At 55.4% G+C, this 27,018-nt stretch overlaps 1 protein-coding gene across 1 annotated transcript; it reads right to left on the minus strand.

The window, feature by feature from the left end:
* Window positions 1-5,332: 5,332 nt before the first annotated feature.
* SYT12 (synaptotagmin 12) lies at window positions 5,333-24,467 on the minus strand. The gene is made up of 9 exons (XM_039840738.1): window positions 24,416-24,467; window positions 23,963-24,072; window positions 18,320-18,376; window positions 13,917-14,110; window positions 12,001-12,393; window positions 9,345-9,560; window positions 8,542-8,662; window positions 7,480-7,613; window positions 5,333-6,446 (listed from the first exon to the last, which is right to left on the minus strand). Exons 3-9 carry the CDS (start codon window positions 18,351-18,353, stop codon window positions 6,273-6,275), a joined length of 1,266 nt encoding a protein of 421 aa, XP_039696672.1. The 5' UTR covers window positions 18,354-18,376; window positions 23,963-24,072; window positions 24,416-24,467; the 3' UTR covers window positions 5,333-6,272.
* Window positions 24,468-27,018: the final 2,551 nt, after the last annotated feature.

Genomic DNA, 27,018 nt, shown 5'->3' on the forward strand with positions numbered 1-27,018 from the left:
CACGGGCTCCCCAACCCACCTCACCCTCTGTCACAGAGGACTGCGTCGCCAAGAGCACCCCTTCTTCTTTGCCTCCATACCTGGCACGTGCTGTTCCCCGAGTTTGGAAGACCTTTCCCCTCCCCCGTCCGTGTCTCACTTTTTCCTCAAGACTCTGGACTCTCTTCTTAGAAGTGTTTCCTAAACCCCCCAACCTGGGTGAGGCCCCTCAGATCTTGGACTGAGTGTTTTCATTGAAGTTCAAAGCAAAAAAGGCACAGAAGGAGGAGCCTCATTGTGTCCTCCCCCGCCCCCCCACGCAGGTCATGACATCATCTGCTTGGAATTCAAAGATGGGCGTGTGAAAAAGCCCTCAGCCCCCTTTCAATTTCACTGTGGCACAAAAAGGCAGCTAGGGCAGGAGTCATTGCCCCCTCCTCCCTGGAGGTAGAGCCCAGACCCCTGGTGGTCTTCCAGGCTCACCCTGGGCCATCCAGGAGGCTGAATGGTGCCTCACCTGGTTGGAGGGAACGTTCCAGGACTTCCTCACCCTTCAGGTGCCCCTTCCTCCCCGAAACTGCCACAGGGCTGGGCAGTGACTTGGCACTGGGCTGGGTGTGTAGCCACTGAGCAGGGCTCTCTGCCCCAAGGAGTGGTGGGGAGGGGCCCCATCCCCCAACGATCAGCTGTCAGCCTCGTTCGTCATCCCCTATCCTCCCCACGGCTGCTGCCATCAGGCTTTGGGTGGCAACGCTGGGAAGCAGGTGGGGCCAGACTGGGGGTGGAGGGAGCCGAGAGTCAGGCAGAAGCATTTGGCCTTGGTTGCTATAGGGATAATCACTCTAATGACACACTTGATGTGTGTCATGCTTTACAGTTTCACTGAACATTTCCTAATAATAACATCGCCCATTAATGGATCGCTAACTCTGTGTGGCCACTGTCCCATAACAGGTGGGGATTGTTAGCCCCATTTCTCAGATGAAAAACCTGAGGCTCAGGCAGATTAAGTTCTTGTCTCAGATCCACAGCTAGTAAGAGGCAGAATCTGAATTTGAACCCAGGTCTGGCCACAAAGCCGTACTCTCCTGACATCACATCTCACGTGCATTATTTCATTCAAGCCTTCAGACTGCGAGCTGGGCAGAGCAGGTGACCTGCTTCCCTCATTCTACAGATTTGGAAACTGAGGCTCAGAGAAAGGCAGTGGCTAGCCTCAGTGGCTGGCAAGACACAGAACCAGGAGTTGAACCCAGATCTACTGATGTTAAACTCTGGCATCACCCCCACTCTATGCTCATGTTTCTGCCCTGGTTGACAAGGAATTTCCCCAAATCTCAGACATTGCTGAGCCCTGGATAGCACTGTTTTTCTAAAGTTTATTTTGGATTGGGGAGGTGGCCCGGGTCATAGTTTGCTTGGCCAGGGTATTGTTTACTGTTATACTGTTTCCTGTGGCTGCCGTTTACTACAAGCCTGTGGGTGACAACCCCTTGAAGCCCCCCTGGCCCAAGCCCAGAGTCCTTCAGGAACCCCGCATGGTGGGTCACTGCCCCAAAGACCTCAGAACAGCAGAGGTGGCCAGGTTGGCCACCCCGTGGATCAGGATGTTATGTCCAATTGACTGCCTGACTGGACAGATGGGAAGGGAAGGAAGATGAGGGAGCAGGAGAGAGAGGAAGGAAAGAAGGAAGATGTGCTGACTTGAAGAAATGAATAAAGGAACAAACGATTGCCTGGATGAGTGAATACAGCGCATGACCTGAGTGCAGGATCAGCAGACAGGGGATCACCCTCCAGCCTCCATTTGCTCCAAGGCTCCCCTCCCTGGCCCTGGCCCCACTGCCCCATTTTCTGACACCCCACCTCCAAACTGCCTGAGACTGAGGAGTCCGCTGATGTTCCGTCGGCGTCTCTACTGCCCCCGTGTGGCTGCTCTGCTCCCTGCATGGCCATCACCCAGGGCTGCCGCTCTGCTTGGGGTACTTCTCTTGGGCTGTGGGGTGTTTATGGATGGCTAAAAGGGAGGGAAAGTGGGTGCCAGGGGGTGAAACTTCAGAGTCTGGTCCTGCCCTTGAGATGCCTTGGCTGGGGACACAAGCCCTTTGCTCCTCAAGCCTGTGTTCTCTCTCTCCCTTTCATCCCAAGCACCAGATCCCAAGAGCCGGAACTCTAGTCAAAGCCTTGACCTCACGTTCACTGAGCACCTGTTGTGAGGCCAGACGCCTGGCATGTGCCATTTCATTCTATCCTATGAAGTGTGTATAATTCTTATCCTCTGACGATTGAGGAAACCGAAGCCCAAGGAGGACAGGTCGCTCGCCCCAGATCCCACAGCTGGGTCTCTAGAGCCCCTACACTCAGAATCTAATCCCCCAAAGTCAGAGGTGTGGGGGGCCTTTGCAGGCCTTCTTGTCCAATATGCTTATTCTTTAGATGGAGAAACTGAGGCTCTTGAGGGGAAGGGATTTGTCACACAGCAAGTAGGCAGCAGACCCAGGTCTATGGCAGGCAGAACCCAGAAGTGACTCTTCTCTCAAGTTTCCTTCTGGCGGGCTCCCCCAGACCAACTCGCCCCCAGCTGCCATTTGACTGGAGCCCAGGGCGGGGGACACAAGCCTCCTGCCCCTGCCTCACCATCACTGATTCTTCTGGGTGGGACGGGAAGGGTGGTTATGGGGTGGGAGAGCTAGGGAGCCCTGTGGCCTACTAGCCTTATGTTTATTTAGCCTTTTGGTTTGCCCCTTCCGGTGTCTACGGGCCTGGACTACCGCAGGCAACAGAGAGAAAGTGAAGTTTGGAGCTGCTGTCAGCTGTGGATGATAAAGTGGCTGGTCCTGCTCCTCCCACATGCAGGCCCGGCCTGGCCAGTGCCGCTGGGCAGGTCAGCAACCTCCACACCTGTCCCTTTGGGTGGGACTCGGCCTGTCCTTGAAGGCTCCTATAGAGAGCGGCCCTGGGACCCTCAAGGCAGGCTCATGGCCTGGGGTTGGAGGTGGGAGAAGATGGGGGATGGGAAGGAAGGGGCAGGAAGCGATAGGAGCAGCTCGGCCTGGGCCCTGCTGAATGCGCCTAAAACCTAGACAGTTCGGCTGTCGCTTGCTGACCAAAAGCAGCCTGCTGATGTCCCAACTTGTCATTTCTGAAGTTGCTAAGCGTGTGTCCTCTTCCTGCCTCCCTCCTTCTGACTTGCTCCTGCCCAGGACCCCTTCATGCCAGTAGGACAAAGACCTTCTGTCTCAGCCTGGACATGAAGCCTCCCCAGCTCAGCTCTACCTGGTCTCTCTGGCTTCAGCCAGCTGTGTGGTTCCCCAGGCACATGCAACGCTGTGCAGGCAGTTCCCCGGCCTGAGGCCCCTCTCTGTCGCCCATGTGTACAGTCCATCCGCCCTGCAAGGCCTGAGCTCAGGTTTCCATGTCCACTGTCTCCTGTCTCCCCGGCATTAGGGGAGGGGCATTCCACTGAAGCTCTTCATAGGCCCTGTGGTGGACAGGCCTCCTGGAGGATGCTGGGAATTCCCACCCAGATCCTCCTCTTCCCATGCTTGCTGTGATCTTCCAAGGGAGGGGAGGGCAGGGGGAAACCAGAGCAGCCTGGGAGGAGTTGGGAGAGGAGGCAGTGTGGCCTAGTGATTAAGAGCGTGAGCTCAGAAGCCGGACCGCCTGAGCTTGAATCCCAACGCTAAGGCTTTTTGGCTGTGTGATCTTGGGCTAGTTACCTAACCTCTCTGAGCTCCAGTTTCCATATCTGCATAAAGGGGATGACAACAGTACCTACCTCTAAGTGGTGCAGGGTCACAGGCTGGGCACCAGCACTCACTGACTCGTACTGCCCTCCCCCCACCGCCGCGCCCGGCTTCCTTCTCTGACTTTTGCTGTAGCAAGGTCTATAAATTGGCCACGTTTTTCCGTCAGCTCCGGTCCTTTTCTGTATGCTGTTCTCTCCGCCAGGAATGCCTTTTGGGCCTTATCCACCTTTTTTGGCCTTATGCTACTTCTCGCCCTAAAGACTCAGGTCACCTCCGGGAAGCCTTCCTTGATATTCCCTACTGTCCTCTCCACCAGGCCTGGCTCAAGGCTCCTCCTCTGAGGTTCCCAAGCATCCCGATGGCACAGGTCCTTGTCTGGGCACCCGATGGCAGCGGAAGGAGGGCTCACAGTAACCGGGCAGAGGCCCGAGTCCCTGGTTCCTGAAGAGGAGGTGAAGGTGATTCGGGCTGAGCGGGACCCTCTGGAAGCCCCCTTCTTCCTGTCCCAGCTTTATTTTGGTTCTAGAATCATTCCAGTCAGCACGCTCGGTCCCATCACACCCATCCCGGGTGCACAGTCAACATTTCATGCAGTTGAAGGAAAGAGGAGGGAGGGAGAGTGGGAGACATGGCCTGCGCTGCGCAGCCACTGGAACAGAAAGAATCCAGGGTCCCCCGGGCGGCAGGGGTCCCCCAGCTGTGTCCCGGGCCCTGTGCTGGAATGGGCCATGTAGACTTCCTGGTGCTGGCCACAGGGTGGACAGTCTGGCCTCAGGGCTGGGTCATGGCTGTGTCAGGTGGGGAGAGCCACAGTTTTGCCAGTCTCAATGCTACCCTGGGCCCCCCACCCTGTTCCAGCCACCCCGTCTTGCCACATCACTGGGGATAACTAGTGGGCCTGGGTCTCCATGGTTCACAAGGGCCAGAGGCAGCCAGCCTGAGAGCCCATGCTGTGGATGGCCCCATATATACTGATCCTCCCCTTCGCCCATCCCTTTGACTCGGCAGGGACACCCACCCCTCATCTGGGGCACCCACCCTTCAGTTTTGAAGGGTGCACAGCTGCCAGCTTCTCTGGGGCTGCCTTTGGTGGATGGGAGCTGCCTTAGCCAAGGATCCCTCCTCCAACGGAGGTGGATAGTAGCCTAAGATGATGCATGTGAGGATGTTAAGGGCCTAGCCCTTTGCTTCTGGGCAAGCCCCCTCTGGGGTGCTGCTACTACCACTCCGAGCTGCCCACGCCACCGGCTGAAGCTTTACTCTCTTGAAGCCATGACTTGCTCGCTGCACCCAGGCTTCCCTGTCCCTTGAGGTGTCCCCCGAGGGCCCTCCGCCACAGACCACTTGCCCGAGAAGCCGCATCTCAGGGCTGCTCTGGGAACTCGCCCTAGGACTCCCTGTGTCCTAGGGGTTTGAACCGTGCCCCAGAATCACCTCTTTCCCATTCTGACCCCCTTGACTGTCTCTCACTGCCACTGCTCAGGCTGCCCCTCCCTCCCAGGCCAAGCCCAAGGGCCTCCTGCTCTACCACCTCCTCCCAGGGGCCTGCAGCCCCCGAGCCCCTCCCACAGACCCCTGCGGTCTATACACTGACCACCCCACTGCCCGCCAGGCATCTCTCTTCCCCACAGGGCCTGGCCTGGAAGGACTCTGACAAAGGCCATGGAGCCAATGCTTGGTTTGCACAGGACTGAACACAAGGGTCTGGTCTGGGCCTCCGTGGTCAGGGCCTTGTAAGGGTTATGGCTCAAGGGAGTAGATTTCATAATGACTCTGGAGCCAGTGACCCATGTGGCCTGCAGGCCTCTGTTTGGCCTGGTCTCTCTGTCTCCTCTGGCCAGAGAGAGGCCCTTGTGTCCACTGCAGTGGGCTGAGGATTGTGTTTGTACAGGGAAGTTCATGTCCCCACCATGCTCAGGCTGGGCTGCCTGCCTGGGACACTCAGTTCTTTTCTTGCCTCTCAAACCACAACTCCCATCTTATCCTCCAGCCCCCAGAACCCCCACCCCCCCAGTCTGCCTGGCTGGGCCACCATTCAGCACTGAGCAGATCACCAGGAAAGGGACGTCTTGTCTTCCCAACATCCTAGGGGCTGTGTTTTGTTCATGTCACTCCTGCTGATGTCCACCACGGCACCTGGCCACCAAGACTTGCTTGGTTCCAGTGCATGGCCCAGCTTGGCACTGGCCTTCCGGCACGGGTGGGGAATGAGGAGCTCTGGGAGGCCAAGGTCATCCCTAGGCCGAGGGGCAGACCTGTTGGGGATCTCGAAGTGGGAGAACAATGGGCCAGTGCCCAGCTGCCCTCCTGGGGCCTAGCCAGCCATAGCTGGTCCTCAGTGGGAGAAACCCTGGGTCCCTAAATACCCAGCCAGGCTGGCTCCTCAGCTGCAGTCTGGACAGAGGGACCAAGATGGCTCATGGGAACTCCACCGGGGAACCCCAGTGTTCATGGCTCCAGCTGGACTATGGAGAAGGATGTCAGAGCTGAGCTTGAGCCAGGCTCCAGGCAGCTCCAGTGCCCACCCCGGCCTTGCCCCAGCTGCTAGTTTCGCCGGACGGGGTGCCACATGGACACAGGCCTGCGTAGCGTGGCCAGCATCTGGTTCCAGTGCGTGGTGCCCATGCCGCTAGCTGATGGCCCGATGATGACATGGCCTATGTTGTCCCCACGGCCATCACTGCTGCTCTCAGCCACCGTCACGCGGAGGGACAAGTCCTAGGGAGGAAGTGACATGGGAGCTGGGGACCGGGGGCAGTGCCAGAGGTCTTCTATGGCTCCCGGGCCCCGGTCTACAAATGCTTGGCTCCAGTGGGGTGCCAGACACGGCTCCCTGAATCCTGACCTATGATCTGCCTAACCCCACAGCCTTCTGTTGCTGTCTCCCTAGCCAGCGGCAGCACCAGGGGGCCCAGGCTCAAATGCTGGCCTCACCGTGTCCTTGCCGTGTGACCCTGGACAGTGACTTGAGCTCTTCCCACCTTAGTTTCTCCATCTGTAAAATGGTGATAATGACAGTTTCTACCTGTTCTGGGAACAAAGTGTGTGAGACATTTAGCGTGGAGCCGGGACACAGTCAGAGCGTCAGAATGCCTGTTGCTGCTCTTCTAATATTCTTGTAGGTTGGAAGGTGGTAGTGAGGGGAGGTGGTGAGTTCCCCATCCTCTGAGGCATGCAAGTGTTGAACACGGGTGTGACCCAGGTCACGTCCTCTGTAGTCCCCCGCCCCTTGGTCTGTGATATTTGTGCTAGGAGGGCTCTCCCTGGGGCACGTCATCTTCTGAAGGCCAAGGGGCTGTGGGGAGCTCAGCAGGGCCTCTGTGCGTAGGACCTCGTGAGATTCAGGGTGGAACTCTGGGCCCTCGGCTCGGCTCTGGCTCATCTCCAGGCCTTTGCTGTTCCCTCCACTGGGAACTGTCTTCCCCCAGATGTCAGCTGAGCTGAGCATTCCTGCAGAAACGTCTCGTGACCGCCCCAGTCTTAGTGGCTTCCTCTTAGTGGATTCGGATTGCCTGGGGACTTTCCTGCTTGTCCCTTGTAAGCACCAAGGAAGCAGTGCCCATATCCCAAGCGCCCAGCACAGAGCTGATATCTAGTGGGTGTTCAATAAATGCTTCTCGACTAGGTGGTTTGAGACAAACCATCACCACTTGCAGGAGCCCTGAGAAGCGAGGCCGCAGGGGATGCAGTGGCCTGAGAGCCCTGGGAGTGTCCTGGCCTGGTCCCCACTCCTTTGTCATTTCCGCCTCACCTGGAGCACGATGGCTGGCACCGAGAAGATCATGGCTTCGTTGAACACGGGGTTGGGGTCATCCCTCTTTACAGCCGTCTTCTTTTTGCTCATCTTCCTCCCATCCTGCAGCAGGTACACCTTGACATAGGGGTCTGGGCGGGTGAGGGGGTGAAGGTGAGGGCCAGTGTCACACTCACTTGCCATAAGCCTGCCTAGCCCCAATGGCCCACTGGCTCCAAATACCCCAAATCTTCACCATTGCCATTAGCTACTGCAGTCCTGCTATTGGTCCTTTCTTTCTCTCCTATTTGACAGATGAGAAAACTGAGGCTCACACGTGTGTCAGAACAGCTGGACTTTGGAGAGGGCCGCCTGGCTCCCGCCCACACACACGCTCCCCTCACACGACGCTTGGGGAGTTTGGCAGACCCTCCACTTTTCATTCTATAAATGGCCCGAGTGCAGACGTCAGCTCTGAGTCACCCGGCGCCCGCTCAGCGGGGCCTGACTCAACAACATGGGGCTCTGAAATAACAAGTCACCGTCTGCTCGTCTGCTCGTCCGTCACCTACCGCCCACTGGGTGTCCTTGCTGTGCCTGCCTGGACCCTGGGTTTCCCCAGGCTCCAGAAGGTTAGGTACCCCCAGCCCTCTGTCTTCAGTTACCCGGGGCTGGAGGCTCCTGCAGACCTGGGGCATCGGGTCCTGCCTGGTCCCCATGTGGGATCTGGGATGCAGTCCAACCTCTGGGAGCAGAGCCTCCACCATGAATTCCGAAGTGGGAAGAGGGTACCCACTTTGGTTTCTTCTCAGTGCCCCAGGCGTCAGCGCTGCCTTCTGCTCTCAGAATCCTCCCCACCCCCGTCCGCAGGGGCTCCCTGCTCCACTCTGTGGCTTCTGTGTTTCCCCAGCTAGGTTAATCTTCCTACTGTGCGTGGCTCCTGAGCTTAGCCAAAGCAAGGCTTGGGGGCCTGGCACTGTGCCCCACACTTGCTGATGCCTCCAGGTGCCCAGGGCGTAGCAGCTGGGCCGCAGCTCCCACCAGCTGTATGGAGGAGCCAGGCAGCCAGCGAGGCCTTACCCGCTGTGGCCTTGTCATGGGTCCAGAGGAGATTCTTGGCCTTCACTACTACCACAGTCAGGCGCTCGGCCGTGGGGAGGTAGCTGAGGGATAGCAGGATCTCACCCACAGCGTCAGCGGCCTGGAAGACAGGAGAGTGGCTTAGAGGACTTCTGCCCCCTGGACTTGAGGGGTCCAGGGAAAGGCAGAAGCTTCCTTCTCTGTTGAGAAGTTGCTGCTCTTGGGGCCCCTTACACCAGGGCACCAGGCTGATGAGGCCGAGACAGGGGCACCCCCTACAACTCCATGGAGCATGCACCACCCCTCCCTCCCACTGGGTGTGGGTCCTGCCCTGAAGGAGGGCCAAGGGTTGCCTGTCAAATGTAGCATCCAAATGTGGTTATGTCCCCTCGTTCCAGGAAAACACTCTGTGGGGGTGTTGTACAGAGGTCCACGTGGATGGGAGTTAGTAGATCGTTTGCTTAAATAACAATGATGCTCCCCAAACCCTCCTCTATTTATAAAGGTCAACTTCGTCTTGGCCTGTGTCTGAAATAACTCACGTTAGGGCCAGAGGAGTGCGCCCCTAACAGAGACTCGAAAGGAGCAGAGCTTCTGTAGGTTCAGTGGTAGGAGCAGCTGTAAACAGAGGTCCGGGTGGGTTTTGTTTGCATGTGGTACAGAGTCTCCCTGAATGTGGCTCAGGTCTCTTTCTCTACTATCTGAAAGATGTTGGTGTTCAGGTTGTGGCAGAGGACAGTTTAGTCCCTCCTCCAAAGTTGGTGTTACGTTGGCTTCATGGGTGGACAAGTAGGCAGACTTACCTTATTTTGGTCCTGTAAGTAGAGCCAGCCGCTGAACGGCTGCAGCGAGAGGTCGAGTACGGAAAGCTTCAGCTCCACCACCCCTGTGCTGACATTCCGCTCGTCTTCATCGATGCCGAACACAGAAAACCGCAGGCTCTTCTCCTCCAGGGCTGCAGGGTCCAGGGGGATGGAGAACTTCTCGTCGAAGAAGATGGAGTAGGCATTCCTTTGGATCTGCAGAGAGAAAGGGCCATGGAGGGCACGCCGAAGCTGGGGAGGAGGTGGCAGCCAGGGGCCTGCAGGCCGTGGCAGTGGAGAGCAGTGGACGGGGAGCCTGGAACTTAGGCTAGAGTCTTGGCTCTGCTGTCCCCCAACTTTAATGGTCATCCTTCCTTTAGTGGCTCAGCCCCGATGATTTAAAAGCCCGCCTGTCCTCCCATCAGTGGTGGGCGATCCAGTGGCCTGGCATTCGAAGCTTCCACCATTGAACCCCACCTAGGTCCCATCCTCAGTGCCCATGGTGCCACAGAATCCTCGGGATGCGCTGGCTGAGCTGGTCTCCGTCTTTCTTGCACGTGTTCAAGTCCAGCCTTGGCCGGCGTGAGTACAGGTAACTGTACAGTTGAGAGCTATTGATGTCCCAGCCCCCACAGAGCCTGGCCCAGGACTCTCTGAATGTCGTGGGACAGATGGACGGACGGAATGACTAGGCAAGGCTACGCAGACTCTGCTTCGAAGCCGTGGGAAGGCCTCTGAGAGGGTGCACTTGCGGGCACGGCTCCCCCTTCCGTGGGGGAACTGCCTTAGTCACTGCTTGGTGATATTTAAAGAGAGGAGCTCTCATTCCTGGCACCTCTCCTGAAGCTGGGGGGCTGCCCAGCCTGGGGGCAACCGCCCACTCGCTGGATCGGCTGGGCTGGGATGCTAAGAAGCCTGCCCTCTCAGGAATAAATCCACCAGCACCTCCAGGTGCCCTGAACTGCACTCTTTGGTGGCTGCCTGGGCTGTGGGGAGCCTCCTCTTCTACTGCTCCCACCCAATCGAGGGCCCCTTCCGCCGTGGGATAAAGCCCACCCCAATCCTGGCCTGCGTTAGGCTCTTCATGATCTTCCTCCGGCCAAACTAGCTTCTTGGCTGTCCCCCGCCCACAGGGGCCCGGGGCCCAGGGGCCCTGACCATCCATTCTCTGCATTGTATTTCATGAGCTTGTGGGCAGAAGAAACAGGAACCCTGAAGCGAGAACAGGAATCCTGTTCGCTTGCTGGGGTTGTCGGGGGCAAAGCACGTTCCGGAGCCTCAGTTTCCCTGTCCGTAAGACGCCCTCGATCCACCTCGTTGGGGTAATGAGAGATTCGTGGATGTGCTGGGCTCCGGGAACCTGGTTCTCAGCACACGATGGCTGTGGTGGCAGCTGTCTGTCAGTGATTCCCTCAAGGGATGTGTCTGCAGCTACTCAGCAACAGGCAGCCTGGATCTGGGCTCGCAGTCCCTCGAGCGCTTACTGAGGGCTGGACTAAGGAGTCTGCACGTATTAACACATCCCCTCAAGAATTATGACACTTATTTGACAGACGGGGAAACTGAGTCACAGAGAGCTTAAGTGACTTACCCAAGGTCTCACTGTTGGGAAGTAGGGAACTGGAATTTGAATCTGGACAGTCGGACTCCAGCGTCCTGCTCCTAGCCACCCACAGAACTGCCTTTTGGAAGCTGCGCGCCCCCCCTTGGTCCCCACACGCATGTGGCTGGTGGTCAGCCCCAAACCTTTCTAGAATTAGGGGGCAGGGTGGGGCGGGAGAGGGATGAAGCCCACCACTGAGGAACAGCCTATTTTCAGTATGGTTAAGGTGACCAGACACGGGTGGGTCTCTGGGGCGTCAGAAGGACCTCAGCCCTGCAGGTCCTCCGGCTCCTGCTCTGGTCAGAACCATGGCGTGTTGACCTCTCCCACCTCCGAGGACCCCCGGCCTCGGCGTCTAGACCCCTCCACTCAGCCTGGAACTACTGGCCACCAGTCTGGGCAGTAGGATGTGTCTGGTGTAGGCTTTGCTCCCTCTGGCATGGTGGAGGGACCTGTAGGGGGGGGCGGCCTGATGGGGTGCCTCTTCTTCCCCTCCTGGTTTACCCCAACCCTGTCGCATTCTGCTTTCGGCCCCAGGAGCCGGCCTCCGTGGGCTGCATCAACAGGCTCCCTTGACCAAAGGGCACGGTGCCTATCAAAGTGGCTCCCTCCACAGCCCCGTTTCCTTGGTACCTCCCGGCCATCTCGCCCCCTCAGACCAGGGCACCACGTGTCCCTGAGGTTGCCCTACCCCCACCCACACCATCGTAAACAGTCCTGTTATTAAGCTCTTCTCCAATTAGCCAACTTGAGTGTGTTATCCATTCTCTGCCAGGATCCCAAGTTGATACAAGGGACAGGTTGGAAATGGACAGGTATCTCACACTGCATTTGTATGGCAGGATTGCCGAGCGTGCTGCATGCTGGGAGCCCGCAGGTGGCGGCCCCAAACTCCCCCTTCTGTCCTCCCTGTAGCTAGCCCCTTGGGCTCTAGGACCGGTATCCAAACCCGCTGCCCTCCTCAGATCCTGCCTGGCACTGCAGACCCACCCGCCTTAGGAGGACTCCCCGGAGCCAGAGCACACCTCTGGCCTGACCCGCAGCCCCACTCACCCGGGAAATGCCCACGATCTGCTCGTCCGGCAGCAGGCTGACGCGCATGAAGCAGGACTCGAAGCTGGCTTCTTCCCGCTCCAGGAGGTCCTTCCCCTGCAGCACGGCCACGTGGAGGGTGTGGGAGGCAGCATCGTAGTCCATGCTCACCTCCACCTGGCCCAGCGTGAAGTCCTGCCCAAAGGTGTTGCTCACGGAGGAGATGGAGTTGAGGGAATCTGCCGACTGGGACTTCCGGAGAGTCCCGTACGGGGCCAGGTCCAGCTCACGGCCCATCAGCTCCAGGGGCCCCAGCTCACTGATGCTCTCAAAGGTGTCCTCGATGCTGAGGCTGCCTTTGCGACTGGGTGGTCCTCGAGCGCTGGCCCGCTGGGCATTCCAGGCAGGTGCTCTCTGGGGGTGGGAAAAAGGGACATGGGAACATGAGAAGGGTAACGGTGTGGAGATGGCAAAGAGACGTGGCAAGCTCTGCTCATTTAAGGCACCTCCGAGTTCCCTTTTTGCCTAAACAGGGCATGCCTTAGTTTGGCAGGTCCTCATTTAATGTCATTTCATGTCACTCAGTTTTCTCTCCCTAACCAGGATGTGAGAGAGCTTTTTCTCAAAATGTTTATTTATATGAATTGAGTTCCATACATGTTCATTGCAGTGATGTTTATTAAAAAAAAAAAATAGGTAGCAATCCAGGTGTCCAGCAGAAGGGGAATAGGTAAGAATCCTAGTGAATAGCTACTCAACAGATGATCGAGCAGCCTCAAAGGAAGTTTTCAAAAATGTCTACAACACGAGAAAGCTTTCATGTCGGGTAACACTCACACTAATATTCAATTTTTTTTTCTTCTCTAAATCGACCTTGGGATTTGAGAAAACAAAAGCCTTTGTATCATGAGCATCTCCTGCATTGGGGTACAGTCTTCATTAACATAATTTGCAATGCCCGCCCCCTAGTTTTCCATTAAGTAGATAGCCATAATTTATTTTACAATTCCCCTACTGTTGGACATTTACATTGCTTCTAATTTTTCACAAATATAAATAATGCAGCATTGAATAGCTTTCTTAAAATTCTGGCTCAGAGGACAGTCCTTTTGTCAAATACTTATTTGACACATGTCACCGAAATGCTCTTTGGAAAAATTGTGCCAATTTACAGTCCCCCCAGCAGAGTAAGAGATAGTCCCCTCCGAAACCCCAAAGAAGTGAGCATGTGGGACTTGTATCTGGTAACAGATTCTGGCTGTGTTCTCCGGAACTCTACATGATTTTAGAAAATTTCTCTGCCAAGTGTCAAATGATGAAACATTCAGCAATAGACATTGAGAGCCCTAAACATGTTTGTACTTCCTGATACGGTAATTGCACATCTGGGCCTCCATTCAAAGTACATATTCCCAGATGAAGACAAAGTTTTACATGTAAAACATTCACTGCATCATTTAAAAGGAGCCATTAAAATGATGTTTATGATGGGTATTCAACAACATGGGAAAAGGCTTCAATTATAAGTAAGATGATAAGTAGGATATAAAATTCTAGGTAGAAATGACACTCATTGTGGCAAAACTGTGCATAGAAAAAAGACATAGATTAAAAACATTGGAAATACATCGACATGTTAGTAGTTGAAAAACAGTTAACAGTTGCTTGCCTCTAGGTGGTGGCCCTTTGGGAGAGGTTTTTCTTCTTATTTAGATTTCCTACATTTTTCAAAGAATGGTTTTTAAAAATTGGAAGCATTCATTCAACAAGTATTCACGGATTACCCAGCACTGGGCTAGGTTGGAGATACGGATGAAGGTCCTGCTCATGGGAGAAAACTAATCGGGAGGGAGCGAGGTGGGGAGGCAGTGGAGGCCGCCCCGAGAACAGCTGGTGAGGGCGCGTGTGCAGCTAGACAGAGAGGGCGGAAGCCTCACCTTCTGCTTGGCCTCTGCGTAGGTCTCGCCATACTTCTGCTGAAGGTACCTGTAGTCGTAGTTGGGGAATGGGGAGGGGCTGGGGAAGCTCCCCGATGTCCAGAGCTTCCACAGGCTCACGGCTGCAATTCCCAGCAGTGCCAGGGCCCCAGCAGCGTAGACACCCACCTCCCAGTCGGGGGGGCTCTTGATGACTGCAAGGCAAGAGCAGCCTCTCATTAGTGGGCCCTGGGACCCCTCGGCGGTTACGAACCTCCACCCATGGAGCACAGACTTACTTATTCATTGAATGAGTATTTATTGGGTGCCCACTATGTGATAGGCTAGGTGCTTGGGATCCAGTGTTGAACAAGAATATGCTCTTACGATTTTTGCTTCTATCCCCTTTTCCATAAAAACAAACATTTCTACCAGGAATGACACTTGGCTAGAGCAGATGAAGAGCTGAGAACAATGGTTAAATATTCATTAGGCTTTAAATAAACAGGGTTGTTGTTGCCCGAGTTCTCCGACCTCACAGCCTTCAGAGGACCTCTTGCTTCCAGGTAATCAAAGTGGCCTTTTGGGGCCTGGGGGAAGAGAAAGGGGATTTGGGGGAGAGAAAGAAATGACCCCATTTTTGCCCCGAATCTCATCTAGAACAGCCCAATAGCCATCGATTGATGAATGGATAAATAAAATGGAATATTATTCAGCAACAAAAAGGCACAAAGTACTGGCACATATTATAACACGGATAAACCTTGAAAATGTCATGCTAAGTGAAATAAGCTGGTTATAGAAGACCTCATGTGATACGATTCTATTTATATGTTGAAAATAGGAAAATCTATACAGACAGCCTAGTGATTGTCAAGGGCTGGGGAAAGTAGGGGAGAATGTGGAACATGAGGTTTCTTTTTAAGGTGATGAATATATTCTAAAAATTGATTGTGCTGACGATGGTTGCACAATACAATAAAGTCCGCTGAACTGTACACTTTAAGTGGGTAATTTACAGTGTATAAATTTTATCTCAATAAAGCTGATACCAAAGCAAACAAACAACAACAAAAAACAAATAAACAAACAAAAAAAACAATTCAGCCAGAAGTGAGAGGTGGCTGTAGACTATGTAGGGCTTGGGGACAAATCCAGATGCTCAAATGCTTTTTGGTCACTGATGAGTATATAACTTTCCTATTTGAGCCTCGTTGTCCTCAAACATGGTAATTAACTATCCTCTCAACCATGTCGGGTAAGTCCTCACCTAGCGCGGTGCTTGGCACATGGTAGGACCATACGTGTTAAAAGGCAACCTGGCTTTACATCCCCCAAAAGGAGCCAATGAGGTAGTGGGATTTATTTTGCAGACAGTCACACGGTTGGCAAACACAGTTCTCTAAACCATTCTTAGTGTTGCCTCTACTCGATTCAAATGGGGAAACTGAGGCACACAGAGACCTTGCCCAAGGTCACAGAGCCCGGAAGGAAGGGGTGGTGCTGGGATTCGAGCTCTGACAGCCAGACTCTAGAGTGAGCAGGAGTCACCACCGCCCAACCTGGGCTCACCCCGGGCAGTTCCCTAGTAGCAGGGTAGAGAGAGGTGGGGAGGGCATTGCAGGGGTGGAGATTTATCATTGCACATCCATTGAGCACCTACTGTGTGTGAGTTCCCTGTGGAGCAAGTCAGCCCCAGGCCCAGCTCACAGTCTAGGGGGAGGGGTGGGCAAATAAATAGACAAAAAGGAGCGATGGGAACAGCCCGAGAGGGTCCTGGAGCTGGAGGAGATGTCCCTTCCTGGAGGGATGTCTAAGCTGAGGTAGGAAGGAGGAACACAAAGTGAGCCAGGCCTAGGCCCCAGGGGCTGGGAGTTTAGGGTGGGAAGAAGAGGGGTTTTGTAAAGCCCAGAGCATTCAGAGTGCCCGCTGGGGGATGGAGGGGGCTCCTTGACACTGCTCCCGGAAGCCTGCCACATAAGGAGGAATCACACAGCCGTGGTGGCCCCTCTGGCAGTGGGAGGCCTCAGCCTGCCCCTGCTGCCCTGAGTCCAGCCACGTCTAGCCAGGGTCTACACTAACTCACTCTGGAATGCACTTAGTACCTTATGAGGTCCCTATGGCCACTTTCTAGGGGAGAATGGAGGTTGGAAGAGGCTAAAGAACACATCAGCTCAAGACCACAGGGGTGACAAATGCAGGGCCTGAGTGCAGGCTCCTTGGCTCCAGGCAGGCCACCTAGCCTCTCTGGGCTCAGTCTCCTCATCTGGAAAAACGAGATGGGGACAAAAACATCCCCACCTGGTGTTTCCACCCCGGGGACTTGATTCTAAGGGAAAAAGCCTAGCAAGTTTTCTCTCCGGTGTGAGTCATCGAGGCTGTATTTATAAAAGCAGAAATCTGCAGGCAGCCAGAAGAGCTGACCCGGGCTGTGGTGCTGTCTTGAGAGGGAATGTCACTGGCTTTTGAGAATGACAATTGAGGTCATTAGGATGTCACCGTGGCAATGGCAATGTAGAGAAATGTTTCAGGCAATGTTTAGAGAAAAAAGTCAATTTCGAACAAGGTCTAACCACATGGTTTTGATGTGAAAATCACATAGCGAATGGACAAGGGCTGGGCGGATGGGGAGGAACAAGAAGAATAAGAAATAAAGATGCAGGGACTGGGCGCGAACCCTGTTTAATCCTGACCTCGGTTGCTAGAATGTAATTTGTAGGCGAAATGAAACCACGACAAAGATCTATAGAGGACGCCAGGGCCAGCCCCCCACCCCTACCCCAGGGAAGCTGGGGAAGCTCTTGGAGTCTGGCGAATGGGGGGTGGGAGGGGAATGTACCTGGTTAACTGGAGAGGGGTGCACGTGAGGGACTCGAGCTGAGACAGGCACAGCAGGGCCTTGGTGCTAGCGGGGGCAGGCAAACGGGTGGGCACAGAGGCCTGAGGTCCCAGCAGGCAATGGGCATGGCAAGGTGGCAGAGTAGCGCCAGACTCCCCTGAGAGTGAGGATCCCAGGGGGCTGAAGGACTGAAGCCAGGGCTCTGGCTAGCAGAAAAAGGGGGCAGGGCCAGGGGCATAAAAGGAAAAGCCCCAGGAAGTTGACACGAACCGATGACAATTAATGCTCACTTAGGTATTCATTTATCGAGTACCAGCCCTGGGACTGTAGGGGAAGAATTCCCAAGGGAAGTGAGGTGTATGCGGAGACCAGAAATTCAGAAGAGGAGGAAGAGGAGGGGCTGGAGTCGTAGTTATAACAGGTTCCCTTCTATTTACTATTTGCCAGGCTCTGTTCCAAGCACTGTACGGGTATTAGGCCACTGAGTCCTCAGTGCAAGTGTGCGAGGAAATTTCTATTATTATCTGCATTTTATAGATGAGGAAGCTGAGGGCTATAGGGCATAGCTGCTGCCAGACAGCCTGGCTCCAGATCTGTGCTTGTAACCTGTCTCAAGGCCCTAGCCAGGCCGAGGCAGGGAAGTATTCCAGGCAAAGGGAAGGCATGAGCAAAGGCCTGGAGTGGGGCAGAGCTGTGTTCGCACTGTGCTGGGCTAGCTCGCTGAACCTTCCCAGCAGTCCGTGAGGCAGGCCTCGCTGCCCCATTTTACAGATGTGTAAGTAGAGGCTCAAAGAGGTTTTTTTCACTTGATCAAGGTCAGGCCAGGGCCTGGGCCAGGACCTGGGAGCTTACAGGTAAAAAGTGAAAATCCCTGGCTGTAGGTTGGGAAAGGGGTCCCTGGTGTGCCCCTCAGCTCAGCCCTCAGCCGAGTGATGGCCAGAAGCTCGAGTGATGGGGGAGCACTGGCCTGGAGTCAGGAGGCCTGGATTCATGTCGTGACCCTGTCCCTTACCGTCCCTTTCCCTCCCTGACCTTCCCTCCTGCCATCTGTAGATGGCTGGGGGAACATGAGGAGAAAAGATGGTGAGAAGTGTGTCTGGTGTCTTGAGGCCATTCCCAAGCTCGGAGCCTGCAGGGGAAGGTGTGGATTGTGAAGCGGGAAAGGTAGGAGCTGGGTCCCAGCTATTTGCTGTCCCTAGACTAGGTGACTTCTGAGTTCAAGGTCCCGTGGATCTAACATCGACCTTCTTGGATTTCCTCTCACTTGGCTACTTGACAGGCTCCAGGAATGGCCCTGGTGAGTGGATTCTGTGTCACAGGCTCTTCTTTAGGGAGCAGCGAGACATGGGCCTCCTGGGGGATCCCCTCAAGTCAAATGGAGGGAGTCACTTCCATGGAAGGAGCCACTGGAGTGAAAAGGTGAAGCATGGTCCCAGCCCCGTGTCCCCGAGGCTGTGTGACTTTGGGCAAGTCACTGACAGTCCTTACCAGTAAACCAGGGCCGTTACTGGTGTCCCACTGACACCCCCACCCCAGGCCTGGTGGGAGAGTCCTTCGAGATAGCATGGTTGCCGCTGGGACTCACCGCTCAGGTGGTATTCTGCCACGTCCACGGCCATGATGCCCAGTGTGGCGACTGAGACTAGAAGAGAAAAGAGAGTAAGCAGAGCGGGCTTCAGAGGGTCCCCACCTCCAACCCTGTCTCCTGACCTCCCTGGTGCCCATGTGCCGGTCACCCAGAGCTCACACCCAGCTGTGAGGGGGGCCCCAGCAAAAGTAGGTGATTTTTTAAATTGTGTTCTATAAAAATGGTTGTTAAAGCTCTCTACAAGTACTCTAAGACCACGCTTCGGGGTTGCCAGATAAAACACAAGACGCTCAGCGACCCTTGAATTTCAGATTTGGTTGTGGTATAAATACATCCAAAGATCGGGACATACTTATCCTGAAAATGTATTCAAGGTTTATCTGAAACACCAAAGCTGCTGGGCATGTGTTTGTATTTGCTCACCCTGGCGGCCCTCCCTCCCTCCCATCCTACCGACGGACCAACCAGCGGCAACTCTGTCACTCATTACAGCGGGCCCTAGGGTGTCCGCAAAGCAGCCAAGGACCTGTCAAAGACGGACCGCGCACACGATGGTGGTCCCATAAGTTATAATGCAGCTGAAAATTTCTGTCACCCGGTGACATCTTAGCTACCGTACTAAGTACAGTAACATGCTGTATAGGTTGTAGCTGAGGAGCAATAGGCTACCCCACAGAGCCATCGAGGTTTGTGTCGGCGTGCGCTGTGACGTTCGCGCGATCACAAAATCGCCCAGAGACGCATTTCTCGGAACACGTCCCCGTCATCAAGCACCCCGTGGCCTTACTTCAGATGCTTTTAAGCTGGAAAAGGAAAGGCAGAGTTTCTGCAATGTTCTGTCTGAGGCCCTTTTGCCCCCACCGCACCCTCCGCTGCCAAGTTTTATGAACCTTTGAAGGTCTACGTTGTTCTAGGAAGGTCTGGAAACTCATACGAGCCATTTCCCGAAGCCAGGGACTGCTCATAGTTTTATTAAGAAGTAAATCTGGCTCGCGGACATATGCTGAATGGAGGGGGCTGGTTGGAAAGGGGAGGCTGGGATGAGCTGTACCGTCTGAATCCAAGGGACATGGAAGGACAGGATAACCCTCAGCCCAACCTCTGCATTCCCTCGTGGCTCAGAGGGGTGGCCGCAGACAGGGGAAGAGGGGTAAACAGGGGAGGCGGGGGTGGAGGGGGTGCTTGGCCCCCAGAAAAGCAGGGAAGTGCTTTTCTGTTCCCACGGGCATGTCAATCTGTATGGTGGGAAATTCTGGCTCTTCAAATAAAAGCTAGATACCTGGATAGCTTATATGCAGTTTCTTGATTTTTAAATGTTGCAATCGATTCACAGAAAATGTAAAGACTGTCCAGGCGCAGTGTAAAAACCTGCTTGGCCTTGGCGAGCCCATTTGTAACTCCTTGAAGCATCCTGTGGGTTCCCTTTGGGACTGGGGTCAAATCAGAGGGTGAACATTTCCTTGGGCATTTTCCAGAATCCTGGGGTTCTTCCCAATCTGTGGCTCTAGAGTCAAGATGTTGAGGTGCCTTGATCAAGACAGGGTTAGCCAGCACATATGGGCGTACCTCAAATCCCAGGGCAGGTGGCCTTGAGAAGCAGGGCAGAACACGGCCCTGGGCGAAGCCCTGCCAGGTGCACCGACCGCTCCTTGCTCCCAACCCTGCTGCTGATGCCCCCACTCCCACGTGAGATGTGGGTTGTCATGGTGATGGGAAGGCAGTGCTAACGAGGAAGGGCTTCGCCCTGGATGACTCAAAGTGGAAGCTCATTCCTGGGACCCGGGCTGGAGATCATGATCTCGACAACTCACTCTTTGCACCCAAAGGCAGCTCTAAGTACTTTGCATACACGTGACCTCATTTAATCGTCTAACAACCCCATGAGGCAGGTACTATTATCACCTCTGGTTTGCACAGAAGAGTCTGAAGCATGAAGGTAAGGTCGTTTCTTAGGCAGCTAAGAAACTTCAATCCAAACCGTCCGGCTCCACGTTCCTACCCCTGTGCCAGACTTGCAGGTGGGCATATGGTTTCAAAAGTTTCCTAAGAACCTGCAGGCCAAATTGGGCACTGTGTACAAGCCCAAGGTGGCCCTAGTTTCTGGCAGAAAGAGGTCCGAACACACGGAAACACATGTTAACGTGAGCAGGCAGGTTCCAGCCTGCCTCTGCCTTGCTGGTAATCCGATAATGCCAGCGGCTTTCTTCCCTGCTCACTTGGCACAAGCTGACTTTGGAAGAGTGAGGCCACGCTGGGACAGCCAATGCCAGCGGCAAGGGCGGGGTACTCCCCTGAGGCAATCACCTGAGGTACAGGATGAGAATCTGCTGATCAGACCTCTGGCTCTCCAGGGCCCCCATTCGTCCAAGGCTGGTCCAGCTCAGACACCAGACGGGCGCATTGCCCACCTTTCTCCCTCCCCTCATCACGACCCCCGTCTGGGAGGTGTGATTTCAGCGAAGGTGCGAAGGACTCCAGGCACACCCAGGCCAGAAGTTCCCGCAGTGGATCCGTGAAGGGGAGAAGCCAGAGCGCACCTGTCTGAGAGGAGGAGGGAGAGAACTGGGAGGAGAGTCATGGCGCCTGGGTGGGGGGCGGTCTGAACACAGCTCTGAATCCCAGATCTTGCCCATCACTAGATCTGAGCCTCTGTTGTCCCATCTGTAGAATGAGCCTCCTGGCTGCCCTTTCGGCCAGGAGGTAAGTGTAGTTGGGCTTGGCAAATATTAGCTGCGGTGGTCTCCTCCTGGCAATTATCTAAAAGGTCCCCTTGCCCCTCATTTGAGCTGTGGAATCATGTGGGCAGCACTGCCAGCCTACAGATGTGTTTCATTTATCTTAAATTAAAGTGAGTTGCCAACATTTAAAAACTGGGAAATTTCCCATTAAAAATGAATTTCTAAAAAAAAAAAAGAGATGGATTCCTAGCTTCCCTTTAAAAGTTAGAATATCTGGGGACAGTGGGTCTGTATCCTCCTCGGTCCCCCCAAAATAGCCTGAGCTGGAACTGAGTAGGCTCTGCCCCTTCAGTCAGGGCACTTGCTCTGTCTGCCGGCCGAGCACCTTCCTCTCCTACGTTCACTGTCAGGACCTGCTGGCCCCCGGAAGCACCTCCGTTCATGAGGAGGCGAGCAGGCCTTCAGATGCGCTAGGGGAGGCTCAGAAAGGTTAAGTGACTGGCCTAAAGCCACAGAGCCAGCAGTGGTGGAGCTGGGCCTGGCAGCCATGCCTGCTGCCTGGTTTAGTGCCTTTTCTATTAGTAGCCACAGCCCCCGTGCCAAGGACTTCTCCCAAGACCCCAATGGGATGCATCCTGGGACACTCCGCAGAGAAGGAAAGTGGGGCTCAGAGAAGGGCAGTAAATTTGTCACCTAATCAGTAAATAGAGAGCCAAGACCAAGCTTGATATGGCTCTGCCTTGAGCGCCCTTCTTGATGGCTTTATTCCCTTTCCCTGAGACCCCAGGACTCTATTTCACCCACTACTACTACGACAACCTCATTAGGCTCCGGCTGGCAGCCTGGAGGTCTGCCAGGCAGAGGGGCTGCAGCTTTGGCTCAGAACAGGATGTTGACGAGGCACATCAGGCCAGGGCAGCCTGTGACCGGAGCTTCTCTGAGCTTCTGACACACAGGAAATGGGGCACAACGGGGGTGAGCGAGAGCTGTCCCAAACCCATATCTGAGCTCCTCAGATCCATGTCCCCTTGCTGGCATCCTTTCCCACCCAATCTATTCGTTCTGGCCCCAAAGCCCCAAACCCTAACGTGCATGGAGCGTGCTCATGGAAAACAGCTCTAGGCTCATATCCAGGCTTAATCATAACTACCTGGCAATAGCTACCTAGTTCTATCAGAATTAGACATAATATATGTTTAGTATGGTGTCTGGCACACAACATAGACCTGATGATTGAATGGGTAAATGGATCCCCATTTTAAAGATGAGGAAGCTGGGACCCCTGGTCACTCAGCATTATGAGTAGCAACGCTGGGATTGGCGCCAAGTTGCAGTGCATCTGGGCTTGGGCTCCTGGCCACCATGCCGCCTCCTGACTAGGCTTTTCAGGGGGCGGAGGTGGGTAGGAAGAACTGCCACTGGCCTGACAGGACTCTGAGCACAGTCGAGGCCCCCTCCTGGGCTTGTCAGAGGAATGGCTTTCCAGGAATTTTGCGCTTCTGCAGGGGAAAGGGGACCTGAGCCTCTGCTCCTCCCATCCCATGTCCCTGCTTGCTGTGTGCACATCACATCTCTGGCCAGCAAGGTGTCTGCTCTCCTTGCTCTCACCCTGAGGCCAGCAGGTAATGGGAAGGATCAGGGCTGGGGGTAGGGCAGCTCCCCACCTCTCAGGCCGCGAGCCTCTTTAGGATCCTGAGGTTTGAAATTCTTTTCAAGTGCTCCCCCTGCCCTTTCTGATATAACCACAACCTGCTACCCATTCTTCCAAGCCCATAGGAGCCACAGTACAGACCGCTAGGATGGTGGCAGCTGGCATTTATTGGGCACCTACTATGTCCAAGCACTGCACCGAGGACTTGCCATGTATTATTTCAGTAAGCCCTCCCTGCCGCCGTCTGACAGGGTAAGAACACCGAGGGGCAGGAAATGACTTGCCCATAGCCACCAGAACAAGCTTGAGCCTCAGGCTGGGAACCCCCACTCCATCTGGGAAGGTGTCATCTTGCAGAGGGCTTGGGTACTTGTCTTGACCCCTCTCCAGACTGGCTGAGCTACCTGGGATGGATCTGTCCCGTCTGAGCCTCAGTTTCCCCATTTCTAGTAGGAAGCACAACTGCTGTTACTCTCCAAAACCTGTCCCGCTCTGGCTTGGGGGAGGGGCTGACATTCCAGGGTGCGGGTTTCCCGGGCACTTTGAACTGGGGGTGGCCTCACTGGTTGAGGAGGGGGCCTCACAGTCTCTCCGCAGCCCCTGGAAGGGTGGTCAGCAGGTTGGCCGGCTCAGAGCTCCTCCACCCACAGGCCTGGCTCCAGGTTCGCATGTTCGAACCCATTCCCCCCCCCCGCCAGCCCAAATCTTCCGTAGGCGGCCCTGAGACCCTCAAGCTCCTTCTCCTAAAGAGCAGACACGAAGGTTCCGAGGGGCCCCTGGAAAGTCCCCACCGGACTGGTGACACCAGAGGGAGGCTGAGGATCCTCTCCTGGGTTCCCGGGGCCTCCTGGCGATAGGGTACGACGTGCCTCTCAGGATGGGGCATTTCCCGAAGATCCGCCGCCCGGGCGCGGGAACCCCCAGGGTCTAAGGGGACGGGAGTATGGGGGGCTGAGCCAGGAGGGGGTGTGAGACGGGTCAGGGGCAGTGGGGACAGTCAGGGTGTTGAGTGTAAATGTGAGGGGCGTGCGTGCAGCGCGGGCGCCGGGGAGGCGTGTAAATGGCCGGGGGAGCCGCGCGCGTGCACACGCGGGGCGGACGTGCGGGGCGCAATTCGAGGCGATGCGCAGTGCGCGGAGTGGCCGGGCCGGGGAAGGGCGCCAGGCGTGCTCTGTGCCGGGCGTGCGTGTGCAAGCGCGGCGCGGGTGTGCAGACGCGCGGGGTGCGCGGAGCCCGAGGTCCGCGGCGCGGAGAGGGGGCCCTGCGTGCGTCCGTGCGCCGTGCGCTGGGGGCGGCCGGGTGCGTACTCACCCCGGCTCCCGCACCGGCTCCGGCTCCGGCTCTGGCTCCGGGTTCCCGGCCGGTCTCCCGCAGCGCGCACGCACAGGCGCCAAGCCTGGCGGTCACCCGCAACGCCTCCCCTGCAGTGTCGCCCGGCGGCCGCCTTAGAGGAGCGCGGCGCGGGCCGGGGGCTCGGCGGGGCCGGGGAGGCGGACTGGAGCTGCGCCGCAGTCCGGGCACGCTCCCAGGAGCCCGCCGCGCGCTCCCTCGCGCCGGCCCGCCCGCCCGCTCCCTCTTTAATTTAAAGTGACAACCCCGAGCGCTTTCTCCGCTCTTGAGAGCCGCGCGGCGCTTCCGCGGTCTGAGCGGAAGATCCCCAAGCGCGCCCCAGGGTCCTGGGGTTCGGGGGGCGGTCTCCCCGAGGCCTGGTCCAGCCCCTCAATCCCAGGCCAGGGGACGAGAGTGAGGCGGGAATGTGCTCACCAGAGGTCGGAGAGGGAGGCCGAGCTCTCGACGCCCCTCGCGGCACTTGGCGTTGTCCTGTTCCCTTTCTGGGCCTCAGTTTCTTTTTTTGTAAAACAGCCAGATACCGCGCACCTCCTGGGAACTGCTGAGAAAAGCAGGCAGAGCAGCGGGAGGTGGCCCCCTGTCTGAAAGGATAATTACCCTCTCCCACCATGCCTGGGCTGTTACTGTAGGCCAACATCATCTCATTTAAACCTCACAACGACCTAGTGGAGTCGTGGTCACTCCATTTTTTTGCATGAGGAAACGGGTTCGGAGGTGAAATGACCTTCCCAAGGTCACAGAACCAAAGGTCAGAGCCAAGACTTGAACCCAGGTCTGTGTGACTTCAAAGCCCATACTCTTAACCACTTAGGGGTCGTGCTTTCTCTTCCAAAGGAATGAATGAATCATTCAGGAGATATTTATGACGCCGCCGCCGGGCGCTAGGCACAGTGCCAGGTGTGGGCGATCTCCCTCCCATCTTACAGGAACAGGGGGACAGGTCCCACTCTGCCAGTGCCGGTGCCCAGAGGCTCGCATGCGTTAAGAGATTAAGAGGGGCCGGATTGGGGGCGGAGGAGAGACAGTACCACGTGCTATGGGCACAGTAACCAGGAGAGAAGGCTTGGTGGGCACCTGGGGAGGCCTCCCGAGGATCCGGGGTGGGGTGGGAAAGAGGGGTGAGAATCTCAGGTGGGGAGCGAATGTGCAAAGGCAGCAGTGTGCTTCCTAGCCCATCCGCCCTCTGGGCCTTTGGGGGCTGCTGGCTCAGGAGGAGCTGGGTCTGGGCTGGTTTCTTGAGAAGGCGGCTGCCTTGATCTAGAAAGCAGGACCCTGGTGAGCCAGGAATATAGTTTAACTCACTCCCAGCGGGCGCCCTTGTTTTCCATTCATTTCCTGGACCTAGAAGAGAAAGGAGAAAGGGCATTAATTATACCCCTTGGAGGGCAGGGACCGGCCCTGGGTCATGGGCTTTCACTGCCATTTCTCATTAACCCTCACAGCCACTTAGGTATGAATGAGCCCATTTTCCAGGCGGGGACACAGAGGTCTGAGGAAATGACAGCGTTCCTAGTTTGGGAGGGAATGGTGAGTTAGACACACTATCCGCACATCAAAGGACACTCTGAGACGGGTTTCTATTGGAGCAGCAAAAAGATGAAGTTGAGGCTGGGCTGGTTCTGGGGTCAGCCCCAGGCGGATGCAGGAACTGGAGTGAGCATGAAAGATCTTATCCATTTCAGGTGAAAAACCCTTCAAGGAACAGGAAAGCATGCACAGGTAAGGCGTGCGCATGTGAGCCAAAGCCGGAGACTATGGTTCCAGCAACGGTCGGGTGTGAAACGCATTGTAACGTAGTCACAATGGCATCCGGAGCAGCCAATAAGGGAAACAAAACTACCACTGTCCGCAACAAGGTGAGTGAATTTTGCTTGTAATGTTGAGGGAAAGAAGCCAGACACAAAAGAACGACATCCTATGATTCCATTTATAGGAAGGTCCAAAAACAGGCAAAACTACTTTCTACTCTTAGCAGTCCGGATGGCAGTTACCACGGGGTCGTGACGGGATGCGGCCTCCGGGAGATTCTGGGGTACCGCTCACGTTCTGGTTTAGAACTCCGTGCTGGTCCCCTGGGTGTGTTTGTGAAAATTTGTGACCATGCACACTCATGATTTGTATACTTTTCTGCATACGTGATACACTTCAATATAACGTACCAAAACAAACCAAAAAACACCCCGTGTGGCGGCCCACTGAGCCGGAATTATACAAGCCCAACTCCTTTCTGTGGTTCCTAGGCCCTGCTGGCCTCCCTGACCTGTCCTGCCACCCTCCTCCTCACCCACTCACCTCCCACCTCGGGCCTTCTGGTGTTCCTGACACCTGCCAAATCATGTTCCTCCTCAGGCTCTCGCTCGCCGGTCCTTCTGCCTGGAAAGTGCTTTTCCTGCTCTCACCAAGACCGCTTCCTTCATCTTCGGCTTTCTGGTGGCTCACCCTAAAGAAGCCGCCTCTTCAGAGATGCCCTCTTGACTCCCCCACCTAGAGGCCCACCCACAGCACACTTCGTTTCCTTCAAAACACCAGCCATAATCTGCAATTATTTTATTTGTTTATTCACAGTTCATTTTCTGTGTCCACCGCTAGACTAACGGGGACAAACCCGTGACACACTTACTGTGTGCCAAGCTCTCCTCTAACATTGTGTTAAGGCATTGATCCTCACTCAGCTCTGTGGGGAGATACCATTCTTAGCCCTGTTTTACAGTTGAGGCAACTCGGGCTCAGAGAGGTTATGAAACTTACTCGTGGTCACACAGCTGGAAAGTAGCAGAGCCTGGCTCCGGAATCCTTTCTTTTAACTCTACACTTTGACGGATTTTGACTATCTTCTTCTCTGTAGTATATCTGGGACAGTGCCTGGCACGCAGTAGGTACTCAATAAATGTTTGTCGTGTGAATAAATGAATGACTAAGTGAATGAAGTGCTAGTGGGAGGTGATGGGGGGGAAGCTCGGATTCCAGAGCAGGTGTCGAGGAGAGGGGTTAGCCAATGGTATCTGGACTCCCAGTAG

This window comes from Pteropus medius, unplaced genomic scaffold (genome assembly GCF_902729225.1).
Source record: "Pteropus medius unplaced genomic scaffold, Ma_sr-lr_union100, whole genome shotgun sequence".
NCBI classification, from domain to species: Eukaryota; Metazoa; Chordata; class Mammalia; order Chiroptera; family Pteropodidae; genus Pteropus; species Pteropus medius.

Coding starts and splice junctions, on each gene's coding strand:
- SYT12 (XM_039840738.1), bottom strand. CDS start 18,353: ATGGCCGTGGACGTGGCAGAATACCACCTGAGCG. Junction 7,614..8,541: donor CCATGACAAGGCCACAGCGG/GTAAGGCCTCGC, acceptor TCACCCGCCCAG/ACCCCTATGTCAAGGTGTAC. Junction 6,447..7,479: donor TGCCAGCCATCGTGCTCCAG/GTGAGGCGGAAA, acceptor CTTCCTCCCTAG/GACTTGTCCCTCCGCGTGAC.